The sequence below is a fragment of the Azolla caroliniana genome, unplaced genomic scaffold (genome assembly GCF_043228905.1).
Source record: "Azolla caroliniana isolate FFs.n. ecotype wild unplaced genomic scaffold, voAzoCaro1.0.p SCAF_2, whole genome shotgun sequence".
NCBI classification, from domain to species: domain Eukaryota; kingdom Viridiplantae; phylum Streptophyta; class Polypodiopsida; order Salviniales; family Salviniaceae; genus Azolla; species Azolla caroliniana.
The window spans coordinates 4,899,800-4,924,084 of NW_028230437.1; the positions used below are offsets into that span (position 1 = coordinate 4,899,800).

Sequence of the window (24,285 nt, forward strand, 5' to 3'; positions counted from 1 at the left end):
AGAAGAAGAAGAAGGAAAATTCATTCATACTTTGTTTTCTTCACATTCACGCCTCTCTCTCTCTCTCTCTCTCTCTCTCTCTCTCTCTCTCTCTCTCCTCCCCTGTTTCTCTTCTCTGAAATGCAAATGGAAATGGAAATGAAGCATTGACATGGGGACAGGGACTTTGATGAAATTCATTAAAGCATGAATGAGAGAGAGACAGAGAGAAGAGAGAGATAATACAATCAATCAAAAGGAGATTAGAGGCACAGAGAGAGAGAGAGACAGAGACAGAGAGAAGAGAGAGATAATACAATCAATCAAAAGGAGATTAGAGGCACAGAGAGAGAGAGAGAGAGAGAGCTTGTGTGTGTGTGTGTGTGTGTGTGTGTGAAACATGTGTCCCCCTCCCTCCCCCTTCCCTGCCTTTTTTTCTGCTTTCCATTGATTGTGTCCTTATAAATCCTTCCCAACTCCTGCTTTTGCCCTGTTCCTCCTCCCTTCTCACTCCACACAATCAACCAGAGAAACAGAGAAGTATATGCACAACCCATGATCACCTGAAGAGAGGGATTCAAACACTATATATATATATATATATATGTATGTATGTATGTATGTATACATGTAGAGAGAGAGAGAGAGAGAGAGATCAATTCACTCATTCACTCTCTTCCATCTATTTATATATCTATTAAATCCCCCCCTCCCCCCTCCCCTCTCTCATCTTTTTCTTTTTCTCTGTGCAGCTGAATATGGCCATGCCTAATGGTGCTAGTGTTGATGATGACCTTTTTCTTCTTAATAATCAGTATGAGAAAGAGAGCCCATTCTCAAGCAACAATTCAGCCTCTCCTCTCTCACTTTCCAAAGAGAATTACCAAGATCAAAGCTCCCTTACCCATAACAACAACAATCCAGTAGACTATACTAACAATAATGCTCATGTTTCATCCACAACACCAAACAATGATATCTCTGATTCAAGAGCAAATCTCTATTCAACCAAACCAATCAAAGGAACACTCGGAAGCGGAAAAATTACTAAACGACGCTCTCGAGCCGCAAATAAGAAAGCTCCCATTGCTATGCATTCAACCGATGCATCTAATTTCAGAGATATGGTTCAAAAACTTACAGGAATACCTTTGTCTAACACTTCTGTCCAGCATTACAATGGCTCCATGCCGTTCTTTAAACCTAACCCTAATAGGATCTCAATGACTAGTAATGGAGGAAATAATCTACACCAACTTCCTACCCTTGATACTTCAGTTTCATTTTTGGGTTCTATAAATGGTCCTCAAAGCAATAATCATTTCCAGAGTCTGTCTCTTCTCCAAAGAGCTTCTCAAAAGCCATCTTTATATGCTTCTAGTCCTTCATTTTTAGGACCCAACGGAGAGGTCTCAGAGTTGGGTTTAGAGAGAAGATCTACAACCAACTTCTCTTCGACTAGAAATCCACCATTTGATATCAAACCATTGCCAGATCATCAACATATGATACCCCCCATGGGTAGTTACAATCAATCATCATCATCAAGTTCAACAATATCACCATCATCCTTGCCACATCTATGGAATACATTAGAGAATGAGAGGGCTAAAGTAAACTATCCTACATATCGGGAGGATCTAATGAGCAAACAAAGATATCTAGGTCAAGGTATAATAACAGAATCTGCTGAGGAATTGATTTCTTCTAGGCAAGCCTCAACTTTACCATTGGATAACTTCAAAATGCTTGAGGAGATGCAAGGGAAATCATCGTATAATCCCGACGATATGTGGTTTGCTTATGATGGATCCATCGTTAACCATTCTCCAACGGTAGGATTGACAAGAACCTCTTAAGATAATTTACCAATACGAAAGGGTAAATTTTAAATCCCTTATGACATGTACGTATATGATGAAGAGTTAGAAGAAAAAAACCTTGGACATAGCTCCATTTTGTAGTTGTAAATGCATAAAAATCTACTTTAGGTCAATTATATACAGAAGACTGATATAATCATTATATACCCAGAATATGTAAAAAAATTACATCTCTTATCTATATCTTGATATAATTTCTTTGCCATGATCGTGTTTGAATATGTTGTTTCACAGATATAAACCATCATTGTGAATGGTGAATCAATATAAGCATAAATGTGATTATAACCCAAATGCTAAATTAATACATTTCAACACACTGAAATGTTTTTTTGTTCTTTCATAATAAAATTTTGCCATTATGAATCAGAATCAAAATGAGTCAAATTCTCAAAACAATCAGGCTAGTTAGAAACTATATAATATGTTGTGATAAGGTCACTGATATTTCATTGCCACGCATGTCTTTCTTATTTGAATCCATTCTGAAGCATGTCTTCTGTGGCAGCTGATGTAAGATGATTTTGATCGGCTATTATTACTTTTGTGTGATGGTGGAAATCTTGTTTATCTAATAAATGATTCCCTCAATTGAGAGGATAATATCCAAAGAATCGCAAATCCTATCCGATTCCCAAAAAACTATAACCAGGAATGGTTGCAAGGCACATATTATAGAGATCCAAATCCTAGACACATATCATTAACTTATTCCATTGACTAATTTAGATTCTGACTCATAAACTATAAAATCATAAATCATGGCATTGCATTGATTCTCTGTGGGGCATGGCCAAGTGGGAAAGGCAGCGGGTTTTCATCCCATCCATCATTTGAAGGCTCAAAAGCCTTCCATGACACATGTATCAATTGCCAAGATCATCATATCATAGAACATAAGTGAAGAGTCCTGTGTTTACTTTGATCAATTATTCAAGAACTACAAATCATGATGAGGCATCACATCACCTCAACAATATGTATGAATGAAGACTGAAATAATCACATCATTTATGTAGATAAAGTTAGCTGCACTGCTTATTGCTTATTTCTTCTACTCTTTAACTCTCCATAACTTCTCTTAAGTTCTCATCTTCCCTCTCTTTGTATGGTATACCTTCGGCCACATTGGGTTTCAAGGCCTGATGAGACCTCTATTTGGGTCACTCAGTTTGGGGATACCACCGGGATGAATGAATCTAGAGACAATGTTAATTTACAATAAAATATATAGACATGTCTGTCTTTCAATCCGAGCTTGAAAAAAGAGTAATAATCGCCAACAGCCAAGTGGCAACATAATCTACCTCTACACGCAACAGAAAGATGATCAAGATGATAGAGACGATGGAAAGGGACTGTGCCCAACTAGATAATCAAAAAGGTGTTACGTAGATAAGATCAAATGGAAGGATAGGAGGATACTTTGTTGAACTTCAAAAAAGTTAAAATACATCATGCAGAATCTCACTCAAATGCGTGTCAAGAGGAGAGACTTGGCAAATGAATACCCTGAAAATCCAGAAAGCAAGAATGATATATAATGTCTTTTAAGAGGCCACGATAGCTCATGAGACCGAAAGAGAGATTATGACCCAAAAATGTTAGAAACAAAAAATAAATATGACTAAACTAGAAAAACTGCCTAAAGCGCCAGATAAATCTTATCTTTGAGCTTGGATGGACTAAAAAACTGCTGCCTTCAAAAGATATTCCTAAATGGGGTGATTCATGATGGAGACGCCTCTGAAGCTAAAAGCGCCAGATAATCTTATCTTTGAGCTTGCATGGATTAAAACTGCTGCCTTCAAAAGATACCTAATTGGGGTGATTCAAGATGGAGAGGCATCTGAAGCTAGGGAATGACCACAGGTTTCGGATGATGGTCTTGATTTGTCTATAAGAAGAGTGGCAGTCCAATGTCCAGATGGACATGGCCTATGTGCATGAAAAAATTACTACTGCCCAGTCTAACGTAACCACTTTCGAATGTCGTGGTTGAATCCCCACTAGTTACCCTGGATTGATTTGTAACACGACGAATGATGACGCAAAAGAAAGTTTTTGTGGTCGTGTTGTTATCTTTCAATTACTCTTTGTCTCTTGATTTCTGGCAAGAACAGTCCCAAACATCTATGATCTTCGTATTCCATTACCTTACGGATAGGGCCAAAGCCATCTTGACAGAGGCACTAGTGTCTCTCGCGTACTTCATCAAAAGTAATACAGTGACAAGCATTGTGCTCCTCTGATTCCACATTTGCTGGAACAATTGGCAGATCTATTCTTCCATAGGTTTGTGTGCATGTCTGCCTGTCTCAATGTCAACAGATGTGAAGAGTTCCTGAGCAACCCCTATCACCCTATGGGAAAAAATGAGATAGATGTGCTTCCATATAAGAGGGTTTGATGATAAATTTATATATGACTTTATGTGTAAAAGGAGGGCCTTATTAATACCAGTTCGAATCACTTTATTTTCTCTACTTTGGTGGACATCCAAGCTATATCGAAATGGGGTGATGCATTTATATTAATGCAATTCTGTAGAGACGAGCTGGTGTTACAAGTGTATCAAAAAACCACAATTTTGTTTGTGGCTCTTGAAAGACAATTTGTATATCCACAAAGAAGAATATAGTGAGAACTGAGGACATGTGAATGTTACTCTTAGGTAAGTGTACGATCTTGTGTGTGCCATCTTTCCTCTCCCAAGAAGAATTCCAGTTATGATTAACCACGCTTGAATGGTATAAAACAACATAACTCTAGTTCGATCAAGGTTTACCTCTCAATGTGATAAGATGCCTTGTCTATATAAAGACCGTTCAGAGTAATTGATCTTGTTATGCTCCAATCATACTAGCCACAACCTCTAGCAACCCTTAGGAGCATGCAACTTTCCTAACATTGATTTACATAGTGCAAAGATTTTCCATTGCGTATCCACCACGTATCTAGTCATTGCAGGAGTGAAACACATGGTACAGAGTCGAAACCTCTCCAGATATCCAAAAAGCAACAAAAGATTCTCCTTTTATTGGTTTTTCCTTCTCAACAAGGGGCTTCATGGGCCAATATTTGACCCGAAGTGGTGAACCCTTTGCAGAAACCTGCTTGTCCAACTGAATGGCAGTCATTTCTATTGGCCCACACACTCAATATTGACTGTGGATCATGCTGTGTTTGGCCAGGAAATGGTCAATCTTGATTGTCCTATAGCTACTACATGTCATGGCCCATGGGATTTCCCTTCTTCAAGATGGGTACAATGATATATGCACCGCTAACAAGAAAGAAAGATATATTAATGTCTTCTAAGAGGCCACAATGGCCTAAAGGACCAAACAAGAGATTACATCTTAAGTGTTCTCTCGTCTTTGAGAACCACAAATCAAAATAAAGCAAATATTACTAAGTAAATAAGATAAAAAGAGACTAAAGAATCTGGTTTTCACACATGTAAGATTCTCAAGTTAGATATATTACAACTTTTGTCTTCGAAAGATCTCCACAATAGGTTGATCCAGAATGGAGAGTTCTCTGACATGAGGGAAACACCTGCGATGGCGGGAGATAATGGCCTTTTTGTCAATGACAAGGGTGTTGAGGTCGTGCTCTGCGGTCCGCGGTACTAGGCCTACATGCACAATGAATTGCTATTGCCCAAACTATTGTAACCCCTTTGTTATGTCCTGATCAGGAGCCCATTTGTGTAGCCCTTGATTGACTTGAGCATTAGTAGGAGTGATGGGGCTAAAGAAAGTTGTGATTGTTCTTTGTGAATGAGCTTGTGTGGCTATGCTATTGTCCTTAAACAACTTTTCCCGATGTCTCTTGAGTTCTAGAAGAAAAGTCCTAGACACTGTTGGTCCTCATATTCTATCACCTTGCGTAGTGGGCCAAAGCCTTGTTTGAAGAGGCAATGGTATCTCCCTCTTATTTCATAAAAGACAATACAGTGACAAACATAGTGTTCTTTGGATCCCATTCCTTGATGACACAATTGGCAAATTCTTTCTTCTAGAGGTATTCGTGTATATCTACGTACCTCAATCTCTAACTGATGTGATGAAGTTCGCAACTGCCCTATCAAACTGTGCAGTGTAGATGTATGTCCATAGAAGGTGGCCTAATAATGAATCCATCCTCCGATGTGTGTAAAAAGTGATTTGTAGTGAGGCACGAAGGCACTACTCAGGAATGTCATAGAATGCCTTTGTGTATTCATGCAAAGAGTACTCATAGAAACCTATTTTGTTCATGTGAAACTAATGCTAGCAACATATAAGTTCCTATACCAGTGTGTATAGACTAATGAATCCAGCATCAAAACAAATATATGTAGAAAGAAAGGCATATTAGCATATTTTAAGAGACCAAAATAGCTATGGGACTTAACGAGAGATCACATATTAAAATGTTGTCTATTTAGACACTTGAGCTTATGATTTCTAAGGTTCCAAATAATCTCATTAGCTAAGCACTTAACATTCTAAATTTAAATAGACTAAAATTTCTGCCTTCAAAAGATCTCCAACATGAGCTGATATACAAGATATAGAGGTCTCCAAAATGAGTAGTAGATAAGTGAATGCATCTTTATACAAACACCTTTCCAAGATGTTGGGAAACATATCAAAGAATGCAAAAACAAAGAAAGTATGAACTATTAACGTCTATAAAGGGCTAATGAGATCTGAAAAGATTATAATTGTGTATGTTTAACTCATCAATGCAAGTAACAAAAGAAAAAATATCTTTCTATGTAGAAAAAAGAAGGATATATTAATGCCTTTTGAGAGGCCAGAATGACCTATAGGACCTAATGAGAGATTACATCTTAAAATATGTGTCTCATCTTTAAGAACAATAAAGCAAAACAAGAAATGTAACAAAGGATCTCATTCACTAAGAACTTAATATTCTGAACTTCGAAAACTGAAACTTCTTCAAAGGATTTCGAACATGGGTTAATTCAAGATGGAGAGGTCTCTGAGTTGAAGGAAGCACCTTTGATACTGGGTCATAACGGCCTTTACTTGTCGATGACAAGGGTGATGAAGCCATGGTCTACATGACCATGGCCTACTTGCATTATTTTTCTTTTCAATGACAATTTTCTTTTTCTCGATTTATTGTAAACCTCTTTCGAGTGTCTAGTTGAGACCCCATTTGTGTAGCCCTTGATTGAACATGGAGCTAAAGAAATGTTACGATGGTTCTTTGTTGATGAGCTATTGTGGTTGTATTGTTGTCCTTGACAACTTCCCTCTGTGTCTCTTGAATTCTAGAAAGAATAGTCCCAAGCACCTTTGGTCTTTGTATTCCATTACTTTGCATGATGGGCAAAAGCATTGTCTAATGAGGCAATGGTGTATCCATCTACCAGACAACGGCAAACATAGTGTTCCTCCAATTCCAACCCCCAATGGCACAATTGGCAGATCTGTTCTTGCATAGATTTGTGTGCATATGTACCTATCTCAATTGCTAACTGATATGGAGAGGTTCTAAGTTGTCCCATCACACACAAAGGACATGGAATAGATGTCTATTCATATAAGCACTGATCATAAATCTATCCTTTGATTTGTGTAGAAATAGTGACTGATAAGTTGGCCATTTTCCTACCAAGAGATGTTGTGGAGATGACCTACTCTATTTCATTATCCAATTTAATGAATCAATTCAGATCACTCAATTCTTTTCCACTTTGGTCATATTCAGGGTGGACAATCCAAATATATATTAGAATAGGGTTAGTGCATTTATATTTATGCCATGTGACTGGAACCATTCTTGCATTTCAGCTACTAATAATGATTATCTCCATGTTCAGCCAACTGTTTTGATGAGGCTCTCACATCCATTGGATATCAGTATTGATTCAATGAATGTCTCGGCCTAAATTATATCATGGGGCACCGATGCTTTGCTCCGTACCATGAAGGCAATCATTGAGACTAAATTGAACTCCAAATCTGTCCAGTTGTGTGCCCTATGAAAGCCCCCCCCGCCCCCAATTTTCTACTTCAGAGGAGATTCGGCATTACTAGTGTATCGAACAACCACAATTTAGTTCATGATTCTTTCAAGGGCACCATGGGCTGCATATCCACAAGAGAGTTGAGCACAAGCAGCTTTCAGTAGGGAAACCAAGGTCTTGTCAACATTACAACCTAGTATCTGGGCAATTGTGTGTATGCCACCTTTCCTTTCCCAAGCAGAATTTTGATTCTGATCATGTGTATGCCACGTTGCAACGAGGTGGATAACAAGATAATATAAAGATATTCAGTTTTAAGTCAAATTTTAATGCTTTGATTTTGCATCATTCTGAGCAGAATATCAACTCACAGTACCAGAAAGCCTCTGGTCTTTTATAGAAAGAAGTCTTAACTGTTAACATCCCTATATTCGTTTACCCAGCTATTCTTCAACCCCAAATGTCATATCTTTATTCATGCCAATCATGTTTTCTCCTTCCCAAGTTTGTGGCTTTGTTTACTTTTCCATTTGAGGAGTGTGCAAAGATGTGACCATGATATGCAAATATAGGAGGAATAATACGCAAAGTCATCAAAATAAGAACTTATTTTGCAACTATTGCAAAAAGACACCAGAATTTTGGGAAAAATATTGGAAGCTTAATGGCAAACCACCGCCATCCAGTTCAGATTTGGGAAATAAGCAGAAAGCCAATCAATCTGATATACACAGAAAAAAGAAGAACAACCACAACAAAAACAAGAAACACCACAGGAAAAACAAATAGAAGCCTACAGATACAAGAGCATCGATACATTCAAGTGAGTTTCCCATTTCCATTCGATTAAATGTCTCAGATAATAGAAATGCTTGGCTTGTAGACTCGGGAGAGACTGATTCCATAACCCATCAATCATCCTTACTACATATATTTCAATGTGAAATTTGTGAATTTGGAAAGCATATGAGGAGAAATCTTCCTATTAGAAATAGTTGGAGATGTATGGGGCCCATCTACCATTCCTAATATTTCTGGCGCATGTTGGTTCATTTCCTTTATTGATGATTGTACTAGCATGACATGGGTGTTTTTGCTAAGAAACTAACCTGTCGAGCCATACGTTTGTCATACCCCTTTGCCACTAGTCTTGCCTTATATCTCTCACACAATCCATCTTCTTTATATTTTACAGTTAACACCCATTTGCAACCAACTGCTTTCTTTTCCTTTGGTAAGCTTGCAAGTTCCCATCTCTTGTTCTTCACCAAAAGCCTGTATCTCAACATTCATAGTTTGTTTCCAATTATCATTAGATAAGGCCTCAGGCAAAATTTGGTGAGTGCTAATACTATTTAGCCTTGTACGAAAGCATTTTAGGGAATGGTAATACTATTTAATCTTGTAAGAAAGCATATATGGGCTGGAGAAAAATTTCTGAATGAAACATCTTTACAAAGAGAATATAATGGCTTTTTAGTACATTTCTCTTGTCGCGTTCCTAATAGCAATAGGTGGACTTTCTGAATTAGTGGATGGTTCAGCTTCCAATCAACCCTGATCACCACATAAGTTATTCTTAGACAGCACGTGAGTGGTGTACAGCAATATCAATTATCAATTATCAATTATCAATTGTATTTTCTTCAATAGTGCAATTAAAATTCTAAGTATCTGAGTTCACTCTACTGTGTTATTAACAATCAATCCTTATTATCTTTATTCCGTAGAACTACATGTCCTTATAATGTTGCATGCACTGATATCCTTACCTTCATGGTTTCGGCTCATCATCCAAAAACTAAGAGTTACTATCCCAACATTCATGATCTTGACTCATCATCAAATATAGGATTTTTTTCCATCGATGGTTGCTGAGCACGTTCAACAGTGTGCAAGACTGATGTTCTCGTCTATCTAAGTGGACAACAGCAGAGAAATGCAAACCTGCAATAGAAACATACAAAATGTCAAGACAAATGGGAAGCTCAAAGTATCTACACACATGCACAAAGAGGAAAGAGGAATACCTCAAGTTGCATATTACACAAATCACCTCAGACATGGTCTGGCATTGGCATGTCATTCATCAAATGCTTCTCAAAGAAACTTGTTCTTATGCTAGAAGCAATAGGAAACAACCACATGCACACCATCAATAAAATGGAATATCTTGTGATTAATATACCTCATGCATCATAATTACCTGTCAATCTTGTTCTATTTATGGAGACTATGATGCAGGACTTTGGCCAGTATCAGAAACTACCGTGTAGTTGAAAAGATCCATTGCATTTTAGTCACTTCCAGATGTAACTCCATATTCAGCATATCTGCATTCCTTCTTAGAAGACGAACTCATGCATTGTGTAGCTATATCTAAACATCCATGTATTCTACAATGACTCAATAGGGATGTCCATCCAACAATAGTGGATAGGAATGGCATAGTTTGAAGTAAGTCCTCGCTCTCTTTTAAAAGACCTATACGACCTAAAAGATCTGCAATGCAGGTGTAGTGAACAAATGCTGGAAAAATCCCATAGTCATCCATCATTGAATTGAAATAGTAAAGGGCTTCTTTCCTCTTACCAAAATGACTAAATGTTGATAAAAGACATAGAAATGTCACACTGTCTGCGATCACCCCATCTTGTTTCATTGCATGAAAATAATCCCCAGCGAGTTCTAGATCACCAGATTGTGCACATGCTGCAATCATAGTATTATAAGTAACTACACTTCTCTTTTGCAACTTCTCAAATACACTATATGAATCCTTCAAACTACCACATCGTATGAAAAATTCAATAACCAAGTTACAAATTAAGGTATCCTGATCCAGACAACATTCCAAAATATCAGCATATATTATCTTGCCTTGGTTTAGTGCTAAAATTTTGGAGCATTCTCCAAGAACACAGATGAATGTGAATTTGTCTGGCTCCACGTCCTCTTGCATCATCTTACAATATAGTTCAACTACATCAATATTGCAAGGATGGTCATTAAACTCCGGACTCTTAATCCATAAACCAAGTTCTTTAGCTTCAACATCTACATCTTGTATTGTTTCATAAACACATTTGAATATATCATTGTCATGCCCAATCAGTTCATGTCCAGTCATCATTGCATTCCAGATTCTCGTCGATCGAAACTCTAGCCCATTGAAGATTTTCTGTGCGTCTTCAATATTGCAACAGGTCATATACATGATAAGAAGTGCTTCTCTAACATGTAGGTCATTCTCCAAAAAGCTTTCGACTATCATTCCATAAAGTATATTTCCCATCTGTATTGATATAATCATTGAGCAAACTGTTAAGACCCAACCAAATGTTATTGTGTCTGGCTCTATGTCTTTCCAAAGCATTTGCTGAAATAGGTGGAGAGCTTCAGAACTACGACCATGTCGAGTATATCCAGATATTATTACATTCCATGTCATGTTATCAGGCCTGAATCTCTCTTCTTGCATCTTGTTGAAAAGTTGCACAGAGTTTTCCAATCGGCCATGTTGGGCATATCCACAAATTAGTGAATTCCAAATACTTATATCTTGTTCTTTTAGGTCATTGAACACTTTATGTGCATCATCAAAACGTTTCGCGAATATGTACATATCGATCAGATTCCTCGCGACGGTTGCATCAGAATCACATCCATGTTCAATTATGTAAGCATGTATTAAACTTAAGTTTGCAATGTCTGAACATGCTTTTAGAACAGACGCAAATGAGGCGTTGTTTGGCATTATACCTTCTTGTTTCATTTTCTCAAAGCAATGGAAAGCCATGCATTGTTGTTCATGTTCAGCATAGCAAGCAATCATAGCAGTCCATGTCACGACATTCTTCGTGTGCGATTTCTTAAAAACTTTCCCAACATACTCGAGATTTCCACACCTAGAATAAAGATTAATGAGTATATTGTTCACAAATGAATCTGTTTCAAGTCCTTTAGCCATCACTAGTGTGTGAAGGCACTTACCTTGATGCAGAGATCTGGCATCAGCACATGCTTTGAGAATACAAGAAAGCGTGATTTGATTCGGCTCCACACCTTCTTGTTGCATTTGAGTATAAAATTGCAATGCTTTATCTATTTGGGAATGGTGAGTATCTCCTGCAATCATTGCATTCCATTCAGTCACATCTTGCTTATACAAATCCTCAAAAACCTTATGTGCATCATGAAGTAGTCCACATTTAGCATACATATCAACAAGGCAACTTCCTACAAATGCGTTTGATTGAAAACTTTCTATGATAAGGAGATGATGAACAAACATACCATTTGATAAAGATCTATTCGAGGAACATGCTTTCAGAACACAAACATATGTGATTGGGTTTAGGCTTACTCTCTTAACTTGCATGTCAACAAAGAGGTCAATCACATGTTTGAATTGTTCATGTTGAGCAAATCCATTTATCATAATGCTCCATATGAACACATTTGGCATCATGATCCTATCAAATACTAAATGTGCATCCATCAAGCATCCACATTTGATATACATATCAATAAGACCACTTTGAACATAGGCATTAGATTTCATCCCATATTCAACTATATCACCGTGTATGCACATACCATGGTACAGATCACATATATTTGCACATGCTTTTAAGCTTGCAACAAATATGTGTCCATCGGGTCTTATTCGCTTCACATTTTTCATGTCATTATAAATATGTAAAGCTTCACAGCTGTAGCCGAGCATAGTGTGAGCAGAGATGATAGCACTCCAAGCATGGATACTCGGCCTGTATAGTCTCCTAAATGCAAATTTGGCTTCTTCGAGGTTTCCTAATAAAGCAAACATTCTGATAGAATGACTACCAAGAAAAGAATCGGATACAAGGCCATACCTTCTTATGAGAGAGTGAACATCTTCTCCTGATTGTGGGTCTTTAGCAAAGATGCACCATTGCAAGAGATGGTATAGAATGTCTATCCTCTCTCTTTTGTCTGTAGGTACGGTTTGCTTTGCTCTCTGAAGAGCTTCAAGAAACTGATCTCTGCTCTGCATCATCATCATCATCTTCTTCTTCTTCTTCTTCTTCTTCTTCTTCAAAGAGCAGTTACTAATATGTACATACACAGAGATGACTTTGTTGAGTCTTCTGAGGTTTTTCAAATTCTCAAAAGCTCAAAAGCAAATTTTGCTTTTTGATTGATTTATTTATTTATTTTGGGGGAGGGAAGGCAAAGAGAGATCAATGTGGAGGAGGCGGACATTCCGTGATGTCCGGTGGCCAGAGTGCCCAATCGGAAACCTCAACCTCTCTTGATTTCTCAAACAAATCGTCTGTCATAAAACAAACATGTTGTCAAATGATCCTCTTGTTAGTAACTCATGGCTTTAACTAAATGCACTTGCTTACATATAGAATCCCATGTTAATAATGCTCACACAATAAAACCATTCAGTCATGAAATGTGAGTACATCTTCTTGTATGCAAGTCTTTCAAAGAGCACGGTCCAGCTTCTTTTCGAAAAACTTCTTTCACACTAGTCCGACTGGAATCGGATGGGTAGTCAATCAGAGAGATCCATGTTAATGTGACATACATCCATCGATCATGAAAAAAATCGAGGGTGTAGACAACCTGTTGTTGTCTAGCCTTGACTAGTGTCTAGACCACATTTGTTCTTCATCTAACCTTAAAGTTGTCGATTCACAACTCCTCCAAATCTTTCATAACCCTTCGATCGAAGTCGATTGCCGCTTTGACTACGTCTTCTCAATCTTGGCCCATCGGTGTCTTTTGTTGATAAAAAATGAGTTATGTGCACTAGATTTTATCTCCTTCTAACCTATTTGTAGTGATTTGCAACAACTCCAAGTCTTTCACCAACTTCTCCAAGATCCGAGTGTCAATCAACTTCTCTAAATTCATACCAATATTGTCAGAAGAGATGCTAAAGTCTTTGAGAATTCTCTTCAGCCACACAACGTAACAAGAGTCAATCATTGTGCTCCTAGGTTCCACCTTGTAGTTAGATAGAAATATAATTGGGTAGGTTTTGTTCTTGCAAGAGATGGCATCACTTACCAAGGAGAACATGAAGCTTTGCCGATTGTTGATTTGTTAAACTACACGTCTAATTAGTGTTTGTTTCCAATTGAGCATATGTTTACGTGGAGGACTACATAAGTCGAAGTTTAATGTTGAGAATATATTGTGGTCTATAGAAATATAATTGGGTAGGTTTTGTTGTTGCAAGAGATGGCATCACTTACCAAGGAGAACATGAAGCTTTGTCGATTGTTGATTTGTTAAACTACACGTCTAATTAGTGTTTGTTTCCAATTGAGTATATGTTTATGTGGAGGACTGCATAAATCGAAGTTTAATGTTGAGAATATATTGTGGTCTATGGGTAGAAATGATTTAATCTATCGAGAAGTCACGAGTTCAAAACTTGACTCGGCAAAAATAACCCTTTCGAAGAATCTTTTCACTCTTCCATCACCACCCACAAGTAGAGGCCAAGTTCATGTGCACACATTTCACAACAATGTTTGTCAAACTCTCCAAAGGTCACATCCTACATCTTACTTCACTTCATACATCTACTCCACCTCACTTTGACCTCGCACCCCTCCACCACCCACTATTTCTCACTTCATCCTCAACCTCGAGAAGCACTCATCTTCCTGCACACCCCTTGTAGCACCTCTGTAATTACTCAACCCATTAGGTTGAGGGAATGTTAAGTATTTGCTAGAAATCTCACCTCTAATGCTATGATCCCAAGTCTCGAGATACATACTATCATTGTAAATAGAAGCCAATATCTATTTCCATGGGGTCATTAAGACCGATTGCTAGGTAGGGGTTTTTGAGCATTGGGGATAACGTCAACGTTACAAGGATTTGTTACATTTACATATAACTTGGGTTTGTTGATGTCTTCTCTTGACTACATAGTCTACAACTTTTTTAGGTTGATCCACTCGCCCCATATTTTGATGCTCGATGTGACCTTTCGCTTCTTTGCATCCAATGTGGACTTTACATTGTTGTTATCAAAGATGAGGATTTAACCTTCTCCTTTTTCATAGGTCAAAAATTCGCCTTTGTCCTTGAGGTATTCTATGAAAGAATCGTAATTGTTGAAGCATAGTTTACTCCCTTGCTCAAGCATATGTTTAAATCATTATATTTTTGGTGATTTTATGAACATGTAGGACATTCTTGATGCATTTCATGTCATCGTTGTCCTTGTTAAATGACACACCTCCAACGTGGCGGATTGGGCAAGTGGTGTCATCAAACCCATGTCTAGAATGTTGGGATAACCATGTGTTTTGCCTATCATTATTATCAATGGATTCTTGCCTATCATCCATCAATAAACCACTAACCATGCACCTGTCCACACCTGTACTTGTTCTCATGGAGCTAGCTATGCTTTATGGCCCATCATAAACGATTCGTCATCGGGATTGTTCATGGACCATAATTTCTTGCTCTCCCAACCGATGGTAGCACTCCTTGTTTTTTTTCTTATCAATCCTTCTCTAAATGGCGTGGCTTTCCACGATATGTACCAACGTTTTCAAGTAGTTTTGGAAGTTGTATCCTTTTTGTCTCCGTGCGTAGCAATTATGTTCCCACTCCTCGTGTCTTTTGAATGATGTCGGTACAAAGGTTTGATTAAGCATATAGGCATCCAAGATAGGAAGTAGTAAGTAAGTACCTAATAAGGATTATAAAACTAATGGGAAAGAGAAGTATGTCTAGGTTGGCACGAAAGAGCCTTTAGGGTAAAAAAAAGTACCTTAAAAGGAAAGTATGTACATAAACATGAAGGGGCTCACTTTCTTCACAGTTTATTCTTAATGGGCTTCTTCACTTTTACATATTGATACATACATACATACATATCTCATGTGACGCCCCTCTTAACTTTACCTGCTAGGGCCTCGTTGACCCCCTTCCGGTCTCTCTTTCTCTGTCTCTCCCCTTCTCTCTCTCTACCATAGTACGTAATATACACATTTGTTTTCATACGTATGTTGCTGAAACATTCTTGTGTTTTTTTTTACACTTTTTACCTTAACTATCTTACCTTATAATAAATAATGAGTGCAAAAGTATGGTATTTACCATACTTCGAGGGTGTTTTCATACTTGAATGATAAGAATTTTCGAGAATGTGAATGCACGAATGGTGCGTATGCTTCATACTATGTTGTCTACTTCTCTCTCTATCTCCTCTCTATGTCTCTCTTTTTCTATCTAAGTCCGGAGATAGTAACTCTTGGTATAACATTGTAGTGCATTAGTTACTTGCCAATGGCATAAACATTAATAACCTACCTCCCCTTAAGTACAAGTTACAACCATGGGATTGGGCAAACTTTAATATCTCACAAGGACCGACGACCATAATAAAGTAATACGCCAAGAAATATAATTTTTTTTATACACGATACAAATGGATCACCCCATGAGAGCCATTCCCATCTAAAATGTTGTACTATAAGGAACACTTCACGCACTTCTCTGAGCTAGGTTTTATTACACGACCAAAATATCTAGATACATTCTTGACAAATGCACTAAGGGTGGCCATTGGACAACTTAGGATATCATCTCACCAACTTGAGATTGAAAATGGTCGTACTAATGGAATCCCTAGAGAGGAAAGGCTATGTAGGTTATGTCTCCGAGAGATAGAGGATGAGTATCACTTTACATGCAAGTGTCCAACTTATGCCGAGATAAGGGCGAAATACCAAGACATACTAGAACCCTCTCCCACTATCTCCAAACTATTAAATACCCCGGATATAAAAGAGACTAGGTAGGTATATATCTTAGAGCCAAAACAACATAGGGAGGAAAAACTACAAAATGTTAACCATAATCATTTTAATATTCACCAGCATGTAACTCTACAAATTTTCAAGAACAAGGGGAGACAATGAATGTGGACACACGTACACCACTCGGCCTCTTTCTCGAGAAAGCGGAAACGCAAAGAACAAGCAAACGCCCATCGGATGTCGGGCATCAAAGCAACTCGACATGGAGTAGAAACAATTAAGAATATAAAGGGAACGTGAGCTAGCAGATATGGTTACAACTTACAATATCTTTTCCATTGGGACCATGGGCCACATCCACATCGAAACCCTTTGACCTCTCGCTTACTTTCGAAGTTCAGAATATTAGGCCCCTCTTACATACATATATACATACATACATGATGTCATATGACATACATCTTTTAAAAATGCCCGTCAAAAAACTTTAATACTAACCCATCAAATTTAGGCTCTGCATACAAAGTAACATACACTTGTGCCCGTTAGTTGACCTAAATTGGAGATGACCAAAACGTATACTCTAACCTCGATCGAAAGATAGAACGGCTTGGAAAGGCCATACATAGTAACATACATACATACATACATACATATATACATACATACATACATACATACATACATATCTCATGTGAAGCCCCTCTTAACTTTTACCTGCTAGGGCCTCGTTGACCCCCTTCCGGTCTCTCCCTCTCTCTCTCTACTTCTCTCCTGTATCTGTCTCTACTTCTCTCTCTTTATTTTTATTTTTATTTTTGTTTTTTGATGATTGAGTAAATACCTATTTATTTATTTATTTTCCCAAAAAAAAACTCCTTCCATTAGTTATAGCTATTTATTTATATTTATTTTTTTCCAAAAAAAAAATCTATTTATTTATTTTGTTGTAAACCAATTGTCTCATGGGCCAATTTTATAACTATTTATAACTATTTATTTTTTTCCAAAAAAACAATCTATTTATTTTATTTTGTTGTAAACCAATTGTCTCATGGGCCAATTTTTGGCCTTAGAAAGACGTTAATATATCTTTCTCTCTCTCTCTCTCTCTCTCTCTCTCTCTCTTCCCTTCTCTCTCTTTCTATCTCTTCAATCTCTCTCTGATTCTCTCTCTCTCTCTCTCTTCCCTTCTCTCTCTTTCTATCTCTTCAATCTCTCTCTCTCCCTCTCTCCGTGTCTCTGTTTCTCTCTCTCTCTTCATCTGTGTGTCTGTCTCTCTTCATCTCTCTGTCTGTCTCTGTCTCTCTTCATCTGTCTCTCTTCATCTGTGTGTGTGTGTGTGTGTCTCTCTCTCTCTCTCTTCATCTGTCTCTGTCTCTGTCTCTGTCTCTCTCTTCATCTCTCTGTCTGTGTGTGTCTGTGTCTGTGTCTGTGTCTGTCTCTGCAGTGAGCGGCGATGGCGTTGACCCTCCTCACCCATTCATGCCATGCCTCCTCCGTCTCTCCGCCTCCATCGCCAACTCATTCAAACCAAGAAGATCACTCCTTTTCAAACCAAGAAGATCATCACATAGCACCAGCTGCCTCCTCTGCAGCCATGGATATGGCGTCTCCTTCTCCTTCTCCTTCTCCCTCCCCTTCCCTCGGATTCTGATTCTGATTCTGATTCTGATCCAGATTCTGATTCTGATCCCGATCCCATCATGCCTCCACCACCACCGCCATGCCCGACCCCGCCATGCCTGACGATTTCCTCTTCCTCCTCTTCTACTTCTGCTTCTGCTCCATGAAGACAAGGATTCCATTCATCTCGCAAGCTATGGAGGCTTCTTCTTCTTCTTCTTCTTCTTCTTCTTCTTCTTCTTCTTCTCCTACCTCTACGTCTGAATCTTTCTGTTGCTCCTTCGAAGACCTATACTAACCGTAAAGATATGCCTAGCCATCGCTGGATTAACACAGGTGCTCGCCATCATCCTCATCCTCATCACCACCACCACCACCATCGCCTTCTCCACCGTCAGCTCATCAAACCAATTTCAATCCATGAGGTCTCAGAAAAACCAGCCGAGTATGCGTCAGCTAATCAGTGCAGACTTAAACCGTATAGTTCTACACAGGGATCTGTTAAGACTTCTCCGCACTCTCGCCATGATTCCTCCCTCAGACGACCATCTATTATTGATCACGATCAGACAAACGCCATCATCGTCAGATCTGATCAGACGAAATCCATCATCGACAGATCTGAATGTCAGTCAAATCCTAGCATTTTGATCAGTCCTCGGAGGAGCTCATCTGTTGTTGTTCAACGTCAGACAAATGCCACCATGGATCAATCTGATCAGAAGAATACCGCCGTCATGAACAGATCTAATCATGAAAATCATCGTATTTTGATCAGCCCTCGAAGAACATCGTCTATTGACCAAAATCACGCGAATATCAAGTCTGATCAGAGGAATACTCGGGTTTGCAGTCCGAAATCTGCTATTAATTCGAGTGCATTTGTCAGATCTACTCCGACTACTACTCCTACTACAACAACAACTTCTGCACCCATGAACCCGAACAGATCTGTTTATGCTTCGTCTTCTCCTTCACGAAGAAGCTTTTCCACAGAAGATCGTCACGAGGTATCTCATCGTCAGAAGTACAGCAGTGTGATAGATCCTAACATTCGGCATAGCAAGATTCCTCTAGACAGAGGCTCTACTAGGGTTAAAGCATCAGACAAATTAATTCCTTCAAGAAAAATAGATTTAGAACGATCCCTGTCAGAGGTCAATGTTGTCGATCAGGATACCAACAAGAAGGAAAAACGGAGAGTCTGCGAAGTTTCTACAAGCATATCCTACAGGAATCTTGCTTCCGTTACAAAATCTCTGTCAGCGATTGTTGAGTGCAAGGAGAAAGAACGCACGAAACAACCAGTCTTTTCTTCTAGAATTAAGAAGCCCCAGGAACAGGTTATAACAGGTGGTAAGAAAGAATCTATGGAGGTCCTTAATCTTCCTTTCCTTCATGTTACCAGAAGAGCGAGATCAGAAAGGAGAAGAGATGCTAAAACTCAAGATATGTCACTAGATGGTTTCAGCGCTGAGCTGGAGGAAGCTCTGCTGAGGAAAATGGAAAGTGAGAGCGATTCTGTGAGGGAGGAGACACAGCCATCGCCTTCATCCTCATCAACGAAGGATTCTGCACCAGAGGAAAGGCCATTAAAGGTCAAGGTTTTTTCAATGGAAGAAATCATGGCAAAGAGCAAGGAATCCTCAGTGGAAGAAACACCACCATCAAAGAGCAAGGAAACCCCAGTGGAAGAAACACCACCATCAAAGAGTAGTGATTCTTCAGTGGATCAAGTAATGGAAAAGAGTAAGGATTCTGAATCAGTGGAAGAAGCACTGGTAAAAATGAGTAAGGAAACCTCAGTGGAAGAAGCATCATCAATCAGCAATGGGTTTCCAGGAGAAGAAGAAACGATGGCAAAGAGCAAGGATTCTGCAATGGAAGAAACATCATCAACTAGTAAAGAATTTATGGTGGAAGGAGCAATGGCACAGAGTAAGGATTCTGCAATGGAAAAAACATCATCACCTATTAAAGATTCTGCAGTGGAAGAAACAATGGCAAAGAGTAAGGAAACTACACCGGAAGGAACATCGAATTCTTCACTGGAAGTAACACTGGCAAAGACCCAGGATTCTGCCATGGAAGAAGCATCATCAAAAATGAATGTTTCTGCAATGGGGCAAGGAGGCTCCGTGAAGGATAAAACGGATCAGAAAGGATATCCAGATAGCAATGCTTCAGAGCAAGCTAGAAACAGAGAACCAAAGAAATGGCCTGTTTCAGAAGAAGCAAGCGAAAGGGAAGAAGGAGAACTAGAGCCAGAGGGAGATGGAGATAGAGATGGAGAAATTTTAGAGCTAGGAAACTTAGAGAATGATAATGTGCACTTTAGAATGCAAATAGAAGAGAAAATGGAGATCAAGCAAGCAGAGAAACCTAACAGAGGAGTTTCTAGGAAGGAATTTCCTAACCATATAGCTGAGGGCCACTCCAGCCTCCATGCTCAGACACAACATAGCAATGAGTATGAACCAGAGAAAGCAGATGAAAGAAGCATTCGTGGAGGTAAAGAGGATGCTATGGATATAGATAACAGCATAGCAATGGGAATGGACAGAAGCTATGGTGACCAGAAGGACCAACTAAAGATTGAAACAGAAATCCCTCACGATTCTGGTTCAGAGGAGCTAATGCTCTCCCTTTCTACGGGTTTGCATTCACATGAAAAGAATTTTACTCCAAGAAAGAATAGATCTTCTAGTTTCAGTCAAGCGACAGAGAAAGATGACAACATTAAAGCAGAAAAACCTTCGACAAATTGTCGTAAGTCTGAGTATCTTCAGCTCACACTTGCTCCCCCAGGAATTTGTTTTTCCTCTCAATCTCCAATCAAATTAGCAACAGAAGAACAAGGAGGAGAACAGCAACAAGGACATTATCATGCAACAGAGAAGACACATCATTCTCTCCAAACAGATTACTTCACAAGAAGATTCTTTCAGATACCTTCAGATGGATTCATATCCTCTTATGATATGCCTACTCAATCATCCTTGGTGAATGATCAGAATAGTTCCTCGCTTCTTCAGTACACCTCGCATGAAGATTGTCGGACTAATTCTTTTGGTAGTGCAAGTAAGCTTTTATCTCAGACATTTTCTCATAGATCTAGTCACAAAGGCTTCCAAAGTGAAGAAGAAGAGTTAATACCCTTCGTAGTTAGTGAACCTAGCAAAAGCTCTACAAGCTTCACTCAGAAGAATATGGAGAAGATAATGAAGGCCAAATTAGGACAAAATGTCGTAAGGTTTCAAGATCAAGAAAGTGTAAAGAGTAAGCAATCTCTTGACATTGTTGATCCAATTCCTGTGAAAAGATATGTAGATGAAGGTAGTAAAATGTCTTGCAAAAAGATTGGACTTTTGCATGAAATCTCATCAGAGCCTGTCACAATGATGGCACAAAAGCTTCAAGAACTCCCAGATAGCTTCGCGGAGAGCCTAAAGGATTCCGTCATGGAGATTTTGTGTAGCTTTGCATGGAGGAATGAGTTTCTAACCCTCCAGAGGATCATAAGAGAGAGGAAGGATCTTACTGAAGAAACGCTATTGCTCTCACATCCGACCCAACTCTGTATTCTTGTTGCACTCAAGACTGGTATGCAAGCATTTATCCATAAAAACACAAAAAACAGAATGAGCATAAAGGCATTGATTGAGGTTTTCCAACAGAAGAGATGCCATAATGTTGAGTGTCAACTATCCTTACCTGTGGATGGATGTGAATGCAAGATTTGTTGCGAGAGAGGTGGGTTTTGCCATGAATGTATGTGTATGGTATGCTCGAAGTTCGATTCTGATACCAATACTTCGCGATGGGTTGGATGTGATATGTGCATGCATTGGTGCCATACAGATTGTAGCCTAAGAATGTCTTACATTAGGGTTGCATCAGCTACACCTCGAGCTAGAGGAAGAGGAGGAGAAATAGAAGGAGAAGGAATATCCTCTCAAAAACTGTTTAAATGCCCTGCTTGTGGTCACTCTATGGAGTTGTTTGGGTTTGTTAAGGGTGTATTCGTTGAGTTTGCACACACTTGGGATGCCGAAGCATTGGTTAAAGAATTGGATTGCGTCCGGAGGATCTTTCATGGGAGCGAGGATGTGAGGGAGAAACAACTCTTCTGGAAAACTGAGGAGATGCTGAAAATACTTGAACACAATGATGATGCTACTGCCCATGTTCATGGTAGTATGCTTCGATTCTTCCGAAATGGTAAGAGCTCATCCTCATTTTCTCTTTTGTTTTATGTAGATTAGAAAGCACTCTTTTGTCCATGTAAAAGAGACAATTGCCTCTGTTTCTTTCTTTCTTTTGTTGAGGAAAACACATAATTACCCCTAAGCTTTCCATATATGAATAGTATACCCATGAGTAGTACAACCAAATTGTCATGGCAACAGGGTACCTCGTATTTTTGGAGAACTTGAGGGTATTCTGCTAAATACCCATCAAGTTTAGGGTATTTGGATGTTTTTCTCTTTGCCTTTCCTTAGGGCATTGATGAGAATGCTAAGTGGTTTGTATACATGTATTCTTTGCAGAGGGTAATGACAACAAATTAGAGGAATCTTGTACAAATAAGCTTGCAAACTCAGGAAAACAGATTGGTAAAGCCTCTGATTACACACTCGATACTACGAACCATCTTCCCGAAGTGGCTTCCCCTGGAAGGAAGCCTAGTGATGCCCAACATGTGTTTTCCAGAGAGAAAGAGGAAAATAAGAAAGAATTATTATCTCATGTTAGCCGATTAGAAATTGAAGATCTACATTGTATGGACACAGTCGAAGCAAAGAAATCTGAATCGAAGCTTTTCCAAGCTCGCGCCGAAGAAGCTCGAAACGATGCAAACAATCTCTTACACATCCTTTCCAGGAAGCGAAAGAAGATCGAAGACGATGATTTCTACTTGAAGAATGCAAGGTTAAAGCTTGATGAAATAGAAGAAAAGAGAAAATCACAGCTCAAGGAGTTGCAAATCCTCGAGACTTCTCAGCATGATTATCATAAGATGAAGCTGAGGATTGAATCAGGTATGAAGATATTAAAGGCAAATTTGGAGTTACAAAGACAACGACAAATCGCTCCAGTTAATTAATTATACACAATATGTATATATTTGCATTATCATCATCATCATCATCAGCCTCAAGGGTTGTGTAAATATAGCTGCAACTCTGAGGCACATTTCCTGTCTATAGATGTTCCAAGTACTGGAAATACATTGCTCTTTATTGATCTCTTATATGCTAATTGTCTTGACAAAGTAAACTCAGTGATATAACTAGCAATTTAACACTACTTATCAAGATATATACTGCAGTGTGTTCAATTTGCAAAAAGATATGTACAAAGGCATGCTTCAAAAGGGGTATCAACTTTCAAGGCGACACTACTTATCAGTTCATGGATAGCACTTGTGCAATCTATTCAAATTTACATACTATAGATTATATGACAAACTTCAGTGCCATACTTATAATCTCATGGGCATGTTGCTACCCAAGGTTATATAGTTAGTGTAATCTATTCAAACTAAAAGTTTGCTTCAATTTGCAAAACCTTGATGCTTATCATTTATCTGCTATCACTTCAATGGTACTTATCATTGCACAATTTGTCATAATTGGAACATATGTCCACAAGCAAGCAAGTGAAGTATGTAGCATCATGCTCCAACTTAAGGGGGCTAAGCTCATTTTTGGGCCTTTACTACAAACTTAAGCACGCATGAGTTTAAGTCTTTGATTTTTGTTCAAGATCGTTATTTGATCAACTAAAACCAGATGAAGAGTTGTACAAAATGAGATTAGTGATTCATATCACATGTTAGCGCTTTGTTCTCACTACAATACTACTTGAGTGGGTGGGTAGGAAGGAGGAAACTCCACTAGTCTAACCATAATTGCAATTGAAGAATGCTTTTTGGAACAAAAAATAACAATTGAGAGTGTGGATACATTTCAAATCAATGAGAGTAGAGATGTTCCATCAAATGTGCATGGATGGT

At 38.6% G+C, this 24,285-nt stretch overlaps 4 protein-coding genes across 5 annotated transcripts; 2 read left to right on the forward strand and 2 right to left on the reverse strand.

Annotated features, from left to right (window-relative positions):
• Positions 1-690: 690 nt before the first annotated feature.
• Positions 691-2,065, forward strand: LOC147867179 (uncharacterized). The gene is made up of 2 exons (XM_087314967.1): positions 691-1,602; positions 1,633-2,065. Exons 1-2 carry the CDS (start codon positions 738-740, stop codon positions 1,836-1,838), a joined length of 1,071 nt encoding a protein of 356 aa, XP_087171093.1. The 5' UTR covers positions 691-737; the 3' UTR covers positions 1,839-2,065.
• A 7,548-nt stretch (positions 2,066-9,613) lies between these two features.
• LOC147867180 (pentatricopeptide repeat-containing protein At5g16860-like) lies at positions 9,614-12,950 on the reverse strand. Of its 2 annotated transcripts, XM_087314969.1 has the most exons (5): positions 12,729-12,950; positions 11,845-11,979; positions 10,444-11,759; positions 9,882-10,353; positions 9,614-9,798 (listed from the first exon to the last, which is right to left on the reverse strand). In XM_087314969.1, the coding sequence occupies exons 3-4, from the start codon at positions 11,684-11,686 to the stop codon at positions 10,148-10,150; spliced, it is 1,449 nt and encodes a 482-aa protein (XP_087171095.1). In that variant the 5' UTR covers positions 11,687-11,759; positions 11,845-11,979; positions 12,729-12,950; the 3' UTR covers positions 9,614-9,798; positions 9,882-10,147. The 2 variants fall into 2 exon arrangements, with proteins under 2 accessions (XP_087171095.1, XP_087171094.1); XM_087314968.1 differs by having other exon boundaries at positions 9,882-11,759.
• LOC147867181 (pentatricopeptide repeat-containing protein At2g33680-like) lies at positions 11,698-12,889 on the reverse strand. The gene is made up of 2 exons (XM_087339668.1): positions 11,845-12,889; positions 11,698-11,759 (listed from the first exon to the last, which is right to left on the reverse strand). The coding sequence occupies exons 1-2, from the start codon at positions 12,887-12,889 to the stop codon at positions 11,698-11,700; spliced, it is 1,107 nt and encodes a 368-aa protein (XP_087195794.1).
• A 5,459-nt stretch (positions 12,951-18,409) lies between the features above and the next one.
• Positions 18,410-23,576, forward strand: LOC147867182 (uncharacterized). The gene is made up of 2 exons (XM_087339669.1): positions 18,410-22,487; positions 22,817-23,576. Exons 1-2 carry the CDS (start codon positions 18,575-18,577, stop codon positions 23,371-23,373), a joined length of 4,470 nt encoding a protein of 1,489 aa, XP_087195795.1. The 5' UTR covers positions 18,410-18,574; the 3' UTR covers positions 23,374-23,576.
• The last annotated feature ends 709 nt before the right edge of the window (positions 23,577-24,285 follow it).